General features: G+C 40.9%; 1 protein-coding gene across 3 annotated transcripts in view; it reads right to left on the bottom strand.

The window, feature by feature from the left end:
* Positions 1–17,470, bottom strand: part of RTN1 (reticulon 1) — a 272,299-nt gene that overhangs the window by 8,974 nt on the left and 245,855 nt on the right. For 2 of the 3 annotated variants that reach the window (XM_055289195.2, XM_055289196.2), the window contains 2 exons: positions 2,625–2,832; positions 703–841 (listed from right to left, as the gene is read on the bottom strand). In XM_055289195.2, coding sequence (XP_055145170.1) covers positions 703–841; positions 2,625–2,832 — 347 coding nt within the window. Of the gene's footprint in view, positions 1–702; positions 842–2,624; positions 2,833–5,481; positions 5,513–17,470 lie in introns of those variants that run through there. The other variant, XM_055289197.1, reaches the window with a different exon arrangement.

Below are 17,470 nucleotides of genomic sequence, written 5' to 3'. Positions count from 1 at the left end.
GTACAAGCCCCTGCCAGGATGTGTATAAAGTGCTGTGAGAGCACAGAAACTTCACAACCACCTTGTCTGGGCTTCCCCAGCTCTGCTTATGGCCATGCCGAATCAGGATTGACTAACTTTGATTCTACATGTAAGTCACCAGGAGGCCAAAGCAACTTGTTCAAAGGAACCAGCAAATTCAGTGAGAGCCCCAGGTGCCCCTGATCCCATCAAGTGAGGGGCTGGGCATACCTCTAGCCTCAGAGCTGTAACTATGTAAGCACACTTGGAGGGCTTACTGTTAATATCAGTAGAAACTACAGTTTCCTTCAATGCAAAAGTATATATGGTTTTCCATTCCCTATCTAGATTTTTTATCTTAATATTAATTTTGGGAATTGTCGGAGGAACTAAAAATGGTTTAAAGAGAGAATCTGGTGTGTTGTAAAGACTATAGAGCTAGAAGCTATGTGACCTGGGTTTGATTCCAGCTCTGCCAGTGACTCACTGGGCAACCCTGGACAAATGTCTGAGCCACATTTTCATCACTGGTACAATGAAGGGATTAGACTGGTTCACAGTGCCATACAACTGGAGGTCTTCTGACTCTAGAATATAATTAGCACTTGCTTTTTATTCTTCTTGATGTAGCAGTTTATAATATTATACCTTTAGGGAAAATAACAGTCAAGACCGTAAAGTGAACAGCTTAAGCAACTATACTTTTAAGGAATCCACCAGGTCCTGGACAAGGAAGAGCCTCCTCAGTTCCTTAAGCGTGCTGTTCACGTAGAACTGCAGGCAGTCCGTGTACTTCTGAATCTGCTCCTGAGAAAGGGTGATCTCAAGCTCCAAGTAGGCCCTGTCAACAAACCATCCCCACAGAAAATTCCGTCAGAGGGAATCATGAGACAGGCTGCCAAACCCCAGTAATAGCTAAGTGTTCCTACTCTCAGTCTGAGGGTGAGAGCGGGAGTCATCTCTGGGGCGTTATGCCAGCCAGTGAGGGCCACAGGGCACCATACACACCTGCTTCCAGTGCACTGGGAACAGAAAAAGCATGGTTCTCAGTGGAGCATTGTGACTGTTTCTGGTTACCTAAGACATAGCATGGGTGGGCTGAAAATTCAGAGAAACCAGCTGGGACCTGAGAAAAAAAATCAATGCCAAATCAGCTCATTTGCTGAATTCTCCATACCTGACTTCATGGAGATAAATTATCTTTTTTTTAAATAGTTGAGATAGCCCCAGATCCTAGCTGCCAACTGTTCCTCATCAGAACTCTAAGAATTCATGTTTAAATTCTGGAATTTACTTCCAGGTTTATAGAAAGAGCACTGGAAACTCAAGTGACCTAGGCCATATCAAAATACTTACGGGTTCTACTGAGTGGTATTTTTAGTAATGACAGTTTTCATTAGTTCAAATGGTTAAATTTAACTCTTAGGTGGGAAAAACATGTTATATATATATAAATATATAAAAATCATCCCAGCTTAAGCCTCTTCTGCTTGGCCAAGCTCCTCCACAGAGGTCTATCCTTCCTCTCTCCTTTCCTGCCTCCCCTCTGCTCTTAGACCGCACCTGTTATCTACCTAGAGAACATTTCTAGAGTGCTTTAAGTGCTTACTTAACTCTGTGAATTGAGATAAAAAGAGTAAAGCAGTATTTGGCTTGAGTATTCAGGAGTGTTATGGACTGAATGTGTCCTCCCCAAATTCATGTTGAAATCTTAACCCCCCATGTGACAGTGTTAGGAGGTGGGGCCTTGCGGGGATGATTAGATCATGAGCGCACAGCTCTCACAAATGGGATTAGTGCCCTTAGAAAAGAGGCCCAAGGGAGCTTGTTCACTCCGTCCCATAGTAAAAGTGAGGACACAGTGAGGAGCTGACAATCTGCAACCCAGATGAGGGCCCTCAACAGAACCCCACCCTGCTGGCACCTTGATCTTGGATTTCCCAGCCTCCAGAACAAGCCACTCTGTCTATGGTATTTTGTTACAGCAGCTGGCAGTGCTAACATGTCCCTCTGCCACATGTCATATATCCTCTTAGTTAGTAGATTGCCCTTTTATTTTTGTATTTCCACTTCTTCAATGTGCATTCAAATCAGGTTTCCCCAGTATAAAAATGTAGAGAAGGATACATGAGAAGACTGTTCATGAACCCTGCACCCCCGCCAGAAGGTTGGCCCTTTGGTGTTAAACTTCTAGAGAAAGCATGGAAATAAAGACCCAAATACCCCAGTCCTGGTTTTGTGCTATTTACTGGCCACCTGGCCTTGAGCATGTCATGTCACTTCTCAGAACCTCAGTGTTCCCACCTGTAAATAGGGACAAAAATGCCTGCTGTGCCTTTCTCATATTGCTGAGAGGATTAAGTAACTGCTGGATTATTATTAATGTTAGTAGTAAATACATATGAAAACTCAACAAAGCAGTAAGTATTGGAATAAGAATAATCGAGTTTGTTTCAGAAATTCACCAGAAATGTTAGATATTCAAAGACAGGGTGTTAGGGGAGACTCTAAGAGGTCTGTTGGGTCTCAAAGAAACATGACTCAAGTGCACCTGTGAGCTGAAATACAGGTGAGGGGAAAAGCCCCTGGTCAGGGGGTGAGGGCTACTCAGCTGAGGCACTCACTTGAAAGGGTGGCCCTCGTCGGTTTTCTGCACAGCTTGTAAAACAGACTTGTAGATGCGGAAACTGATGGTGGCTGAGAGTGCGGCCAGGGCCAGGTAGGCCACAACGCTCACCACGCTGAACTGGGTCAGGGAGAAGAGCAGCAGCAGGAAACTCCCAAACACGATGCCCGTCTGCTTGATGTCCCGCCAATACAGCAGGTCAATAGCTGCAGAAGGAGACACCAAACACACCCAGCTGAGCCCCCGCAGTGCCGCCACATGAACCGCTGTGGCTCACTCCACCAAGCTGTGGTTGCTGTGGGTTCTCACCTGGCATTTGGATTCCTAAACACAAGTGAGCAGACAGATGGCTATCCAAGGGCACTTACTGTCATTCTACTTTGGTTTGGAAGAATCTTTTCCACTCTTGAGGATAATTCACAAATTCATATATAAGAAAAGACTATTGAATCTCCATTGACCATATCGTTATGGGTGTAGCTCTGTGGGCTACACCATCCATACAGTGGCCTGAATTATGTGACTTTGAAAAAAACTTGAAAATATAGAGGACTCTGTGAAGTACCACTTCACTCCACTGCACTCCAGCCTGGGTGACAGGGTGAGACTCTGTCTCAAAAAAAAAAAAAAAAAAAAGAGAGAGACCCTGGATCTGACATGTGGATTAAACCATTTTGTTCAAATGGTTTGTTTGCTTACAATCTGTGATTTAAAAATCTGAAATGGAACCTTTAAAATCTACATTGCATCCATCATTCAGTTATTACCCTCCTTCAACTTAGAAACAAAAAATTACATGCAAAAGGGTAGTCATAGTGCTTCAAATGTCATGCAAAATGGAAATACTTTAAATATTCCAGTCCCAGGATATAAAAAAAGCGTAAAACCCTTACTGAAGGATCTATGCAAATTTATCCCTCAACTGGGTATGTGACAAATGGTTTTTATAGAATGTTATACCAATCAATTTTAAGGAAGAGAAATAAGATGCAAAATTCCCATCTCATAACCAAATGTAAGTGGTAGTGGTTTGTACTGCTAGCTTCACCTGCAGTGTACCTGCAGACACCTGGTTTACAGAATTAGACTCCAGTCATTTGCTCATAGGAAGTCAGAAGTGATCAGGTTGAAGAGAGCAGGGAGCTACTCCCATCTTATATGAGTGTGTAATTAGCATGAAAGAACAATATTGAAAAAGTTACATGCCCTCATGACAATGCAAGGCAATAGAGGTGACATAAGTAATTTTTGCAGAGTAAAGTACTAACACTCTCTTTGGCTACAGACTTACCTCAGGCTGGCTGGAGAGTAAATCAGGTCTAAACGAGTTTCCTTCATAACAGGCTGAGGATACTCCCAGCCGGAGTATACTCTCAATCTGAAGCCGGAGACAGAATTCACTCCCCACAAACTCCCCACCCACCACCACTACCTGGTCCATCAGGGACATTAACTCAGAAAGACTCCAGTAGGCAGACCTTTGTTGGGCAAAATTTGTTCCCTTTCCTCTATGACATTTCTGCCATGTAGGAAATAGAGAAGAGGCTCACAAACATGTTTTGGGGGTAAAACAGATCTTTTTTTCCTCTTTTGAGTAGGACTGGTCCTACAAATAGGTTTCCAGAGGCAAAAATAAAAAATAAAAAAAAGGACTGTGCTCTAAAGCCTCTCTCTTCTCCCTATCCCGACCCTAGTCACACTGTCTGACCATTAGAAATTCATTTCCGGGCTGGGCATGGTGGCTCACGCCTGTAATCCCAGCACTTTGGGAGGCCGAGGCAGGGGGATCACCTGAGGTCAGGAGTTCGAGACCAGCCCGGCCAACATGGTGAAACCCCGTCTCTACTAAAAATAACAAAATTAGCTGGGCATGGTGGCAGGCACCTGTAATCCCAGGGACTCGGGAGGCTGAGGCAGGAGAATCGCTTGAACCCAGGAGGCAGAGGTTGTAGTGAGCCAAGATCGCGCCATTGCACTCAGCCTGGGCAACAAGAGTGAAACTCTGTCTCAAAAAAAAAAAGAAAAAAAAAAAGAAATTCATTCATTTGGCCTAATCCTTTTCCTTTTTTTTTTTTTTTAATGCAAACATGCTAGAATAGAATAATGCATTAAAGATTTGCTTGTCCTTAACAACAAAACATGAATGAGTTCACCAAATGATTTTTCTTCTAGAAGAGTTTGTTTAGAATGAAGCACCAAAAGCTATAATCCTTTTCAGGTGGAGAAGAGGGATCTTTTGGAAGACATGACCTGCAATAAACCCCTGGAACTCTGAGAGTAGAGGGCAGAGTGGGAGAAAAGGGGCTTTCCACAGAAGCCCAGCAGCTCCTGGGCTGAATGGATAGGAGATAATAAATTGGGGCAAGCCTAGGCTAAAGGTCTAAAGCCAAGGCAGCAGGGCTAAAGGTCTTTGAGGGTCCAAGGCCTCCAGGTATTTACTCTCTTTGTGCAGGGGGAGGGGCAAATGGGAATTAAAAGGAAACTAAAGCATCACCACTAACTGAAGTGCTATCTCTTACACATCTGTTTTCATTTATTGAGCAGGAACTAAGTGCCAGGCTTTGTGCTGGGTGGTGGGGATATAAAAATAAGTGAATTATACAAAACAAAACACACACAAATGGATAAGAAATAAATGGTAATCTGTTTTATGATGCCCATACACATTTGGAAACAAATACATTATAAGACAGAATGATTTGTGCTGAAGGGGGCACTCCTTAGTGTGAAGGAAGATGCTTACCCACTTGTGAGATGTGAAGGGGCTCAGAAGAGCCTGAAAGGAATTTTCAGACAAAGAGAAGATAGAATTTGCTATTTTCAAGTGAATCCCCTCTGAATGAATTGCTTTATACCTGGTAGAAATGGCATGCCCTCTAGGGAAGCCTCCTAAATCTCCAACCACGAGGCCACCTGCTCAAGAAGTCTGTGAATGGCAGGCACTTCATGGACTTTCCTTGAAGAAACTGTGGGCAGAAAGCATTAGCTAAGTAACATGAGTTTGGTGTAGAGTCGTCTCTTAGCAGGTCTTTCAATTACTGGCTAACATTGCAGGAGGTTTCTACTAAGGAGGTTAACAAAAGGACTGTTATCTTAAAACAATAGGCTGTTGGTTCTGGATACTTTGTAACAATATTATCTATTTACATTGATTCTGAAATGTTCAAAGCACTCTCATATGTTATCTCACTGAAACCTCAGAATAAACTCCATTATATAGGTATGTAACAGGTGAGGAAACTAAACTTTTAGAAACTTGTAAAACTACCTTTGCAAAATTATGACTGACAGTGAACGAGATCTAATTTAACTAACTCCCTCTTGCTTCTAACCTCCAAGCTATCCTTGTTCATTCCTGGGCATAGGCTCAACTAACTTTAGGAGAAATTTAGTTTATAGTTTAAACAAAGATGGTAACTGCCCTTTCCCAAAGCACACCTCCTTCTTGCCTGGGGACTAGATTGCCTTTGTAGGACTAACATTAGCCACAAGATGAGAAATTATGGTTTAGGACTCATGCAGCTGGAGGCTACAAGACTGACCCTCCCTAAACTGCTCCTAAGATCAGTGCTTGAGATACTTTGCAGACCGTGCACTTGATGGATAAGCTGGCCCCACTCAGATCAGTAAACAGGCTCATCTGATCTTGTGGCCCCCATTCAGGAACTGACTGAGCACAAGAAGACAGCTTTGACTCCCTGTGATTTCATCTCTGACCAATCAGCACTCCTGGTTCACTGGCTTCCCCCCACCCACAAAGTTATCCTTAAAAACTGCTCCCTGAATGCTCAGAGAGACTGATTTGAGTAATAATAAAACTTGGTTCTCCCACACAGCCGGCTCTGAGTGAAGTACTCATTCTCCATTGCAATTGCCCTGTCTTGATGAATTAGCTCTATCTAGGCAGTGGGCAAGGTGAAACCCTTCGGCAGTTACAAATTTGGGGGCTCATCTAGGATTGCCCTTGTGGCTACCTGCCTGTGGTTCAATGGCCCCCCTCCAGTGATGGATCCAGAAGCCAGCCCAAGTGGCCTCCTAGTTCTCTTGGACTGGGGGCTGACTCTGGTATTCTTTCTAGTGGCATGGCACTGCTGACCCAATGTGCATGAATTTAATTGCAATGGAGAAATAGTCCTGGGCAGATGTCTCTTAACTGTTGCCTTATCACAGGGTGACTGTAGCCCCATGGTGGGGTGTCTGTCTGTAGCCCCATTGCAGGGTGTCCAGATTGGTGAGTATCCTAGGTGCTGCCAATGCCTCCTTTCTTCTCCTGACTGGTAATGTAGCCCTATGGGGGGTGTCTGTAGCCCCACTGTGGAATGTCTGTTTCTAGCTCCACCATGGGGTGTCTGTGTCTGTAGCCTCATTGCAGGGTGTCTGTTTTGCTCTTTGGGGGGGTCTCAGTTGGCTGTAACTAGTATGAAGCGTCCTGGTTTGGGAGACTTCTCCTCAATCAGGAAGATTTCGAGGTTTCTCAGACAGAGAATAGGAGGATAGTTTGGAAGGGATACTCTTGGAGTTCTTGGTTAGGGGTCTAATTTGGAAGGCATTCTGTCCATCTCCTCTTTGTCTGTGTTTGTATATGTGGAAGGGATCTCAGAGACGGTTGCTGATGGAAATCCAGCAGGCCTAACTCAGAGAACCATCCTTATCTGGTCACATTCCATGAGCCCTAAAGAAGTCTCAACAGGCCTCTTGGGGTGACTATCTGCTTTTTGCCTTGCCCAGAGACCTCATTGTGAATTACCATTTGGAGGTCATCTGTCTCCACCTGGAGTGGATTAAAGACAACAGGGACCAAAGGGAAAAAGTTTGAGCTTTTCCAGGCTGATATTGGGTGCTGAATGAGGTGACTAATGTCTGTTTTGTTATGTGTATTTTGCTGGGATGGAAAATGTTAATTCGGTTCCCCTTGCAGCCCATTGGGCAGCATCTTGCAAATTAAGAATCTTGCCTGTGGTTCCATAAAACAGTAAAGGGTGATTTTCTCTTGTAAAGTGGCTGGAACCCCACTGCTATTGCACAAGTGAGCAGGGTCATCAGAAGCCACTCCATTCTTCTGGAAGCTGCAGAGAAAAGGAACCCAGAAACCTGGTATGCCAGCAAAAAGGGTAAGAAATTCTTACCAGCCAAGTTTCTGGTCTCTCTCTCTCTCTTTCTCTGTCTGGGTAAAACAGTAAACTATTGGTCTCCTCTGTAAGGGTTTGATTAATAGAAAAAAGGATTTGTGAAACTAGTCTTAGGCTGTAGCAAATGCTGTGTACTTTGTGCTAAAAATTTGTCTCTCTGTGTTCTGTAATGGAGAGGGGGTATCGCAGGATAGAATGTGGGTTTACAACCCCTATAAGTCTGCTTTTCAAGCCAGCTTGGCAGGCTGGTCAGTTACAAACTTTGCTACAGGTCCCTGAAACCAATACTGTATAAAATTTCTCTGTCTTATTTTGTGTCCTTAAGAGCTTAACCTTGTGACCATGTGGGGATTCTTTCTTTTGGTTTCCACCATCCAGAGGACAGGAATTTGGGGGTTCATGTCATAATTAGTCCTAAAATGTTTTCTTGGGCAGTTAAAACTTTCCAAGCTTGAAATTTGCTTCTCTAGGCTCCTTCTGGGAAAAGCAATAGAAACTGCTCAATGCTGTATAGCTCAGTAGCTACAGCTTTATCTTTTGACAGTGGTGGCCGGGGTTCAATTGTTGGCTTCTGGAATAATTCTTTTCTGGTTTATTTGTGTAATTTTGCCATTTATTGAGGTTTCTTCCCCCCATACTTAGCTTCTAATTTCCTCTCTTGAATTTTCCTTTCTTTGAACTACCTTGCGGAAATTCTAAATCTTATAAAAAAAGAAACTGTTTACCATGTCTTTGAAGCACCTAGGAGGTTACCTTTGGTAAAGTTCAGAAAGTAAAAATATTGGCCACTTGGTATGGCTAACGTCAGGTAATAAGAAATACGAAAGGATTTTTTTTTTAAAGAGCACTATGGTTAAAAGTCAGTTTAATTAAAAGTGGATAAACAAGCTATAGATTTATTTATTTATTATTTTTTGACATGGTGTCTCACTCTGTTGCCCAGGCTGGAGTGCAGTGGCGTGATCTCAGCTCACTGCAACTTCTGTCCCCTGGGTTCAAGTGATTCTCTTGCCTCAGCCTCCCAAGTAGCTAGGACTATAAGCGCGCGCAAACACGCCTGCGTAATTTTTTGTATTTGTAGTAGAGATGGGGTTTCACCATGTTGGCCAGACTGATCTTGAACTCCTGATCTTGTGATCCACCTGCCTCGGCCTCCCAAAGTGCTGGGATTACAGGTGTGAGCCACCGTGCCCGGCCTATAGATATATTTAAAAGGCCTTTATGTTTTTCTCTTCTTGGAACTTGTTTTTCTGGAAAAAGGATTTTTCTTCTCAGTCGACTGTGTTATTTTTCTCCATTTTTTTGTCTTGTCCTTCTTAATGCACACATGAGAGGCCCTAAGATAACTTCTGGTAACCTGAGACTCATTGGGAAAAACAGAGGAGGCACCACAGACCCTGTTTTGGAAAAAAAGCCTCTGATTTCCTCATAAAACTCCAGGAATTAAAAGCAGATAAATCCCTCTCAAAATTAAAGGCTCTGTTCTGTTTTGCATACTGTTATCTGATGGTTTTGAGTTTTGGGGGTATCAGAAATTACTTCGTATTATGATAATTAGGTAGGAAATATAAGGGATGGCTAATAGTAGTTACGGAGGGATACTTAATTCTTTGCACACTTGGATCAGAGAAGCATGCTCTTGGCTACTTGGAAGATAAGAAAACGTCCCCACTACCCCCCACTGGGAGATAAGACTCCCAGGAGAGATGGGCTGATTACAAAATGGGCTGATTGGCTTTGGGTTGCCTTGCAATAAAATGCAGGGTAGAAGCACTGCACTGTCTTCTCCCGAGTATTTCCCTCTTTTTGGGGATCCAGGATCCAGTATAAAATGGCACCCTTAATTTTGGGGATCTGTCTTTGCCTTCAGATGCTTATTTGGCCCTAGAAATTCATGTTTTCCTGGCCCTGCTCCTCCAAGGGCTCCACCCTGAAGCCAGTCATCCAATTAAGAAACTGGCAAATGAAAAATTTCACAAGTGCTAAATCTCCTGTCTGTGTATTTATATGTGTTGTATGTTTATATATAAAAAAGCTCTGATTAATTGGCTTAGAAACATAAGTGCTTAAATCAAATATTTTGTCAGAAAAATAGAAACTTTAATGCCATTTTGTTCACGTGACTTTAGGAATCTTTGGGAAATAAAGACAGTTTTAAAGATTATTGGTAAAATAAAATGTCTTGAAAATGTAGACATTTGGTCTAAATTAAGGTCAAATATCAAATTTGCTAAGTGCTTTAAGGTCCAGCTGTTTCTTTGACTTTTGAAAATTGTTCGATTTACCTACTTTGGAGCAGATTATAGATAAGGCCTGGGGACATACGGAAAGCCAAGTCCACTAGCTATGCTAAAATGAGTCAGATCTTATCTTCATTTCTGTCTGATGTCCTAGGCTCCACCCTTAGTACATAATTAAAATCTCTTACTTATCAGGTTTTTCACTAAAAATAAAAGTTGCTAACAGTTAACATTGTAATATGTAGTTGAGACCACTGAAGAAACAGTTTTACATACAAGGTATGTAGGGAATGTGTTTTTGGTAAAAGATTATAAGAAGGCATGGGAATATAGCTTCTGTTAAAAGGAATGTAATTTTGTCTAGTTCCGAGGGTTTTAAAAATTGTCTTAACCTAAAAGTGTAACAGAACAAAATTGAAGTCTTAAGCAAAGTGAAAGGGTTTGTAAAGGGTTAATCTTGTAAAAATACTGTGGGTATAAACAAGTTGGCTAATATTTAAAAGAAATTATTTAGCTTTTTTCCTTAGGTTAAAACATTAAAATCGGCTGGGCATGGCGGCTCATACCTGTAATCCCAGCACTTTGGGAGGCTGAGGCTGGTGGATCACCTGAGGTCAGGAGTTCAAGACCAGACTGACCAACGTGGAGAAACCCCTCTCTACTAAAAATGCAAAATTAGTCAGGTATGGTAGTGCATGCCTGTAATCCCAGCTACTCGGGAGGCTGAGGCAGGAGAATCACTTGAACCCAGGAGGCGGAGGTTGCGGTGAACAGAGATCACGCCATTGCACTCCAGCCTGGACAACAAGAGTGAAACTCCATCTAAAAAAAACCAAAACAACAATAAAAAACATCAAAATCATACTGATGTGGGGCCTGAATCTGGGCCCATGTGTCTGAATAACAGGGCTTTCTTAGAAAATTGATCTGCTGTTTAGTGGAAAATTGTAAAGGGTTCTAAAGGGTTCGTGAAAATCTTACACTATGGTCAAACTAATTAAAACTGAATAAAGATACAAAATTATATTTAAAAACACTAGCTTTAACATTAACAATGCACTAATGCAAACATGAAATATGTTCTTCTCTTTTAAAGATGATTTTTATGTAATGTTAAAAGATAGGCTGGGCGCGGTGGCTCATGCTTGTAATCCCAGCACTTTGGGAGGCCGAGGCGGGCGGATCACGAGGTCAGGAGATCGAGACCATGGTGAAACCCCGTCTCTACTAAAAATACAAAAAAAAAAAATTAGCTGGGCGTGGTGGCGGGCGCCTGTAGTCCCAGCTACTCGGAGAGGCTGAGGCAGGAGAATGGCGTGAACCCAGGAGGCGGAGCTTGCAGTGAGCCGAGATTGCGCCACTGCACTCCAGCCTGGGCGACAGAGCGAGACTCCGTCTCAAAAAAAAAAAAAAAAAAAAAAAAAAAGATAATAAAAAAGTCTTATTTTCTTCTTTGGGTAAATGGCAGGGAAAAAAAGGAGGAAGGAAAGAAGAGAAGAGATAGATATTTAGCTGGCCTCATGCTATCTTCATTGCATCTTGTTTGGAAAGCTAAGTCTCCTCTATCAAAGTAAAGGTTTTTCTTTTTTAAAAATTTTTTTGGAGTTATCATTTTGGCCAAATGAATTACGTATATGGTAACCTGGGATTCTATTTTGTGATAACCAGTATTTTAAACCTTTGATATTTCACAAACTTTCCAACATCAAATTATAAATTATGTCTCTTTTTTTACCTAATATTTTAGATACTAGGTCCTCTAAAGTCCAAAAATAACATTTGGCTTATTTGGTACAAAAATCATACAGAAAGCATTGTCAAATATGAAATGGTGTTTGGCTTTCTTTGGTCTATATTTGTGTAAATGTGTTATTGGTATATGCTCTGAAATTATGTAAAACTCCTATAATTCTAATATAACTTAGTATATATTATTAGTAATCATCATAACTATGTTAACAGACTGTGTGCCACAGAGGTAACAAATTTTCTTGTCAATCGTGTCTTTAACTGTGGCTGCCTTAAAATATTTTTATCATCCACAGACAATTGTTGTGTTTTGGTAAAAACTGTTTTATAATCAGCTATCAAATTTAACAGGTGCTCTTAAATGCAGGATTCTAATTAATAACGCTGGAGATTGTGACATTAAAATAGAGGAAAATGTTTCAAATAGAAGAGTAACTGGTGTTTGGTTTACTTTGGACTTTACTTATATAAATGTTATTAGTATGTGTTCCAAAATTATGGGAAACTTCTATAATGTTGATATAATTTAGTGTACATTATTAATAATTATAATTGTTATGTAAAATTGTTGTATGCCACAAAAGTAACCAAAATTCCTAGCTAATTGTAGCTTTAATAGCGACTACAGACTTTTGTCATCCACAGATATTTTGTCTTGCTTTGGTCCTTTTCAAAAGGCAGTTTGTAATCAGATACAGGACTCTTAAGTGTAGGTCTCAAATAACTTTAAAAATTGTGCTATTGAAAGAGAGGAAAAGAACAAACTTTTAGGGCTCTCATGGAAAGCTAATGTGTTAAACATTGCTAACCCTTTTGTTTTCAGAGTCAAGAGAACTTACTTCTTTAGAGCTATTTGCAACTTTTAACAAGTGAGTCAAATAAACTTCTGGAAACAAAATTTGGAGCACATTTTTCCTCTCTGCCTAATTTCTCCAGAATTTGCAAACTATTTGTGAACATTCTCAATTTATGGAAGTATAGTTAATTGCATAAGTGTAATAAGAATCTGTTTTCTTTCCTAACAGGACACAATTGGAGAAATTGGTTATTTTACCAAGGCTTTAACTGGAATGGCATACTTCCTTTAAAGAATCAAAGTTGACTTATAAAGCCAATTAAAGCCCGCTGGGAAATCTGGTCTCATACCTTGTCCACAGAGTCCCTGCACAAGGTTCCTGACCTGTGGTAAGAAAAGAATGTCACTTTATAACAGGCCCAGGATCCCCAAGTTATCTTAGGACCTCAGGAGAAGAGGAATTTTCCCACCTCACAGGTATTAAAGGGTAAAAACCCATTGCTGGGCTTGGCTTTTAAAAAGTATTATCTAAAGTTCTTCATGGAACAGAGTTCTATCAAAGCCAATTAAAAAAGCCTACATGAAAAATAATTACTCTTGCTGTACTTTATGCAAATAATCAGGCCAAGTAAAGTAAGAGTAAAGTTTATTTTGTAAACAAATCATTTCTCTCATGATTTGTTTTTAATAAAAATGGTGACTGGAGAGATAAAAATTATGCTTCAAAAGAAAAACTATACTACACTGTTGTTAGCTGTTCTTGAGGTTTTTTTCTACAGTTTAAACTAAATTCTAAATTATTTGTGGGTTAGAAGTCCCCAAACTAATGCTTTCAAATCTTTGCTTTTAAAACTGGGAATTGTACTCCTCATCCTAGAACTCGTTATTTACCTTATAGTAGGCTGTTCACTTAAACGCTGTAGTAGAACTATAAATAAGAGTTCTGTTTTTGCCATGCAAGTCTTGAAAGCCCAGCCAGGCCTGCATGAGTACGCTCAGACAGTTGCAAAGCGGTTCCACTCTTCTCACCTTGGGGTTCACTCCCATTCCCACTACATCCCCTGTCAGCAGGAAGAAGCCAGAGCAATCAACGGCCTTTTCCCATCTTCACAGCCTACTCCTTAAGATTAAGGTGTTATAAAACCCAAAGGGAAGGATTTAAACTGACTTTGCAAAATTATGACTGAGACAGTGAAAGAGATCTAACTTAACTAACTCCATCTTCTAACCTCCAAGCTGTCCTTGTTCATTCCTGGGTGTAGGCTGAACTAACTTTGGAAGAAACTTAGTTCATAGTTTAAACAAAGACGGTAACAGCCCTTTCCCAAAGCAGACCTCCATTTTGCCTGGGGACTAGATTGCCTTTGCAGGACTAACATTAGCCATAAGATGAGAAATTATGGTTTAGGAGTGGTGCAGCTGGAGGCTACAAGATTCTGACCCTCCCTAAACTGCTCCTAAGATCAGTGCTTGAGATATTTTGCAGACCCTACATTTGATGGATCAGCTGGCCCCACCTAGATCAATAAACTGGCTCATCTGATCTTGTGGCCCCTACCCAGGAACTGGCTGAGCACAAGAAGACAGCTTTGACTCCCTGTGATTTCATCCCTGACCAATCAGCACTCCTGGCTCACTGGCTTCCCCCACCCACAAAGTTATCCTTAAAAACTCTGCTCCCTGAATGCTCAGTGAGACTAATCTGAATTACTCTTTCGCTATTGCAATTCCCCTGTCTTGATGAATCAGCTCTGTCTAGGCAGCAGGCAAGGTGAACCCCTTGGGTGGTTACACTTGTATCTTGGCTAGTTAATAGGAGAATCAGGATCAAACCTTAAATCTGATGCTTCTTCCAAAACAAAATAGTTGCCTCCCTCACATTACATGTTAAATGTCCCCAAAAGTTATGTAAAATTAGTTTAGGGAAATCTGATTATATTTAAAACTGCTTTTAGAACTAGATATTTAAAGAGAAATTTCTTTCAGTAAAAAGTCATTCCAATAGTAAACAGTTATTGATCACCTATTATCTAAGTAAGCACAGGAATGAAGAAATCATAAAATTTTGATCCTGCTTTTAAGGAATTTTAGGTCTAGCTGGGAAGATTGAACAATCTTTTAACAAATGTCTCGATGCCAACATATCTTGTACTGTTGTAAGTGGCAAAAGTTGAGTTTAAGGAAGAGATAGTACTAGAATTGAAGAAGAAAGAGGATGTGGGATGGTATGTGAGTGTGGCGGACAATTTGTTAAGGAGATGGGGTGGATAAAAGGAAATATTACAAAGGATTAGTTGACAAGAATGGTGACTAACTGTGGGAGAAACGAGGAAGAGCTAATCAAGGGTGAAAACAACATTTCAAAGCTGGGTGACTGAGTAATTAGTATCACTGCCAAAAACAGGAAATCTGAGGGTGAACTGGTTTGGGGAAAAGCTGACACTTGTCTTTAAATCTCCAGATTCTGACATGATGACATCTAAGCAGGGCATTCTGACACAGCCTGGGGCAGAGATGAGATCAGAGATGAAATGAGGCTGACAACTGCACACATTACTAAGTGTTTTAAAAGCTTAGACGTTAAATGACTTGCTCTTTAGGCTCTGTCACAGTAGCCCTGAGTTAACATGGTCCTTAATATCATATATCCAATGATATTCAGATAAATATATACAGTAGGCCATTGGAAATGCAGGGCTAAAATTTAGTACAGGGAGCTGAATATTTACTTTTGGGTGTATTCTACGTGGAAATGATGACTGCAGCCATGAGAGTGGAGGAAATCCCCAATGGAGCGAAGGCTAAGGGATGCAGTCGAGGATGAAACCATCCTCGGGATTGAAAGGAATAAGTGGGTCCATAGAAAAGAGAGGTCCACCTGCTAGAAAGGGCACCACAACAGTGCAGGTTATGGCAGCCAAGGAGAAGGACATTTCCCAGAAGGAAGGGGTAAGCTACAGTGTGGAATGCTATAGACATAACAAGGAAATGGAAATGTAGAAAAGAGCACTGGATTTGGAGACTGAAAGGAAGGTCATTCATAACTTTGCAGGGGGCAGTGCCAGGAGTAGTGAGGATGGAAGCCTTATTGTAAGGGGCTGGGTGGGGGGAAGTTCAAAGTAATAAAGAAGATGGTAGTTTGGGGAGTAGTAGCAACAAGTAAACCTTTAGGCTGAGCAAAACCTAGGAATGTTAGAGGGAAGGGAGGGGTGAAGATTTTGGAAAACAGAGTTGATGAAGCAAAGTCTCCACTAAGGAAGGAAAAAATGGGATTAATCACAGTTGTTTTCAAAGAAGGAGGAAGAAAAGAGATAGGTAAAGATGGAAGGACATTTTGGGAAGTTATAGGTGTGGCCACAGATATGTGTTGAGGTGGAACGGAAATAACCTAAAGTGGTAAAACAATATAACGAAAGAAATTAACTTGAATTTTCCCTGGAAAATGAGTCATGAGGTTCCTGAGACTAAGTAGATTATGGGCAGGGCTTAAAGAGGGTAGGAAAAGTCAAGGCCTGCATTGTCCAATACAGTAGCAATGAGTCACATAAGGCTACTGGGTGTGTGAAACGGGGCTAGTCCCAAATGAGATGTCCTGTAGTGTCAACTACATACTGCATCTTAGACTTAGTACAAAAAAGGATGTAAAATATCTCATTAATGCTTTTTGTATTGATATGTTGAAAAGCTAATACTTTTGATCTATTAATACGATATATAATCAAAATGAATTTTACCTGTTTCTTCTTACTTTTTAATGTGGCTATTAGAAAATTTATATTTGTGGCTTATATTTCTATTAAACAGTGCTGGTCTAGAAAAATACAATAAGGCTTCAAAAAGGAATGAATAAATGGACTGCCAAAAAGTGAAGAGGGCTTGGTTAAAGTCAAGGGTTTCTTGGGGATCCATTCAATAGAATTAGATGCTGAATGTTCTGATCAATGGGTGGTAGGGCTGGTCCAAAGCTGTGAAGAGGCACAAGGAGCATGATCAGAAGACTCTAAGGTCCAAGAGGACAGAATTGAAATGAACAACCCTGGGGTTCAGGCTGGGAATGACGGACAGTCTAGATGGCTGGTGACTGACAGGCTGGGAGAGTGGCGATGGCCATGTGTGGTCAGAGTGCCAGGAAATGGCCTGAAGTTCTGATGATTCAGCGGGAAGGGTAGGAGGTGATGGGATCAGAGAAGAGAATTTCTGCATTCCAAATCTGCTGTGTAAATGCCAACTTTTCACATTTTAATTTTGCTTAGAGTGGTATCAACTTGTGTAGGAAGCTTTATAGTACCCAATCCAGAAAAGTAGGTATTTGAATAAAGTTTCCTTAGAACCCAAGTAAGAAAAATATAAGTAACTCTGTTACTGGAACTAATTACCCCCAGTGGTCTTCTGGTATAACAAAATATGATCAGCTTTTCTCTTTTAATATCCTCCCAATGCAGAAAAGCCAGGCGAGAGTTTCAACATCTGAGTATACATTAACTAAGAATACTTACTAGGATAGGCATATTACTATATTGCTTTGCCAGTTGTAAAAATTAAAGCTACTTTGCTAAAAACTGAGGAGAAACACATTGGCTTTGAAATGAGAGATCAGTGTGTCCTATCAATTTGATAAAGGAACTGGGCTTGGTGGTCATCATAGTCCTCAAACCACAGCTATGAGCACACACACTGCAGCCTGCCTAGGACTGTCTTAGAATAAATTTGGCCAAAAGTGAAGTGGCAGATTTGAAGAATTCTAACATCAAACCAACGCTCCCCTTATTTCTAGAATCCAATCAATAACAAAAGAAGAATAAGAGAAGTGATCCAAGGTTTGAATTAATAGCTAAGTGGAAATTAAATCCTATGTCAAATTTCTAGAAAGAAAGTCCTTTGCTGTAGTCCAAATTTTTGTTTTGGTAAAAATATCTTAAATGCATTCAAA

This window comes from Symphalangus syndactylus, chromosome 8, assembly GCF_028878055.3.
Source record: "Symphalangus syndactylus isolate Jambi chromosome 8, NHGRI_mSymSyn1-v2.1_pri, whole genome shotgun sequence".
NCBI lineage: Eukaryota > Metazoa > Chordata > Mammalia > Primates > Hylobatidae > Symphalangus > Symphalangus syndactylus.
Note: the sequence above shows the minus strand (reverse complement) of the source record. Positions and strands in the feature narration are given on the sequence as shown.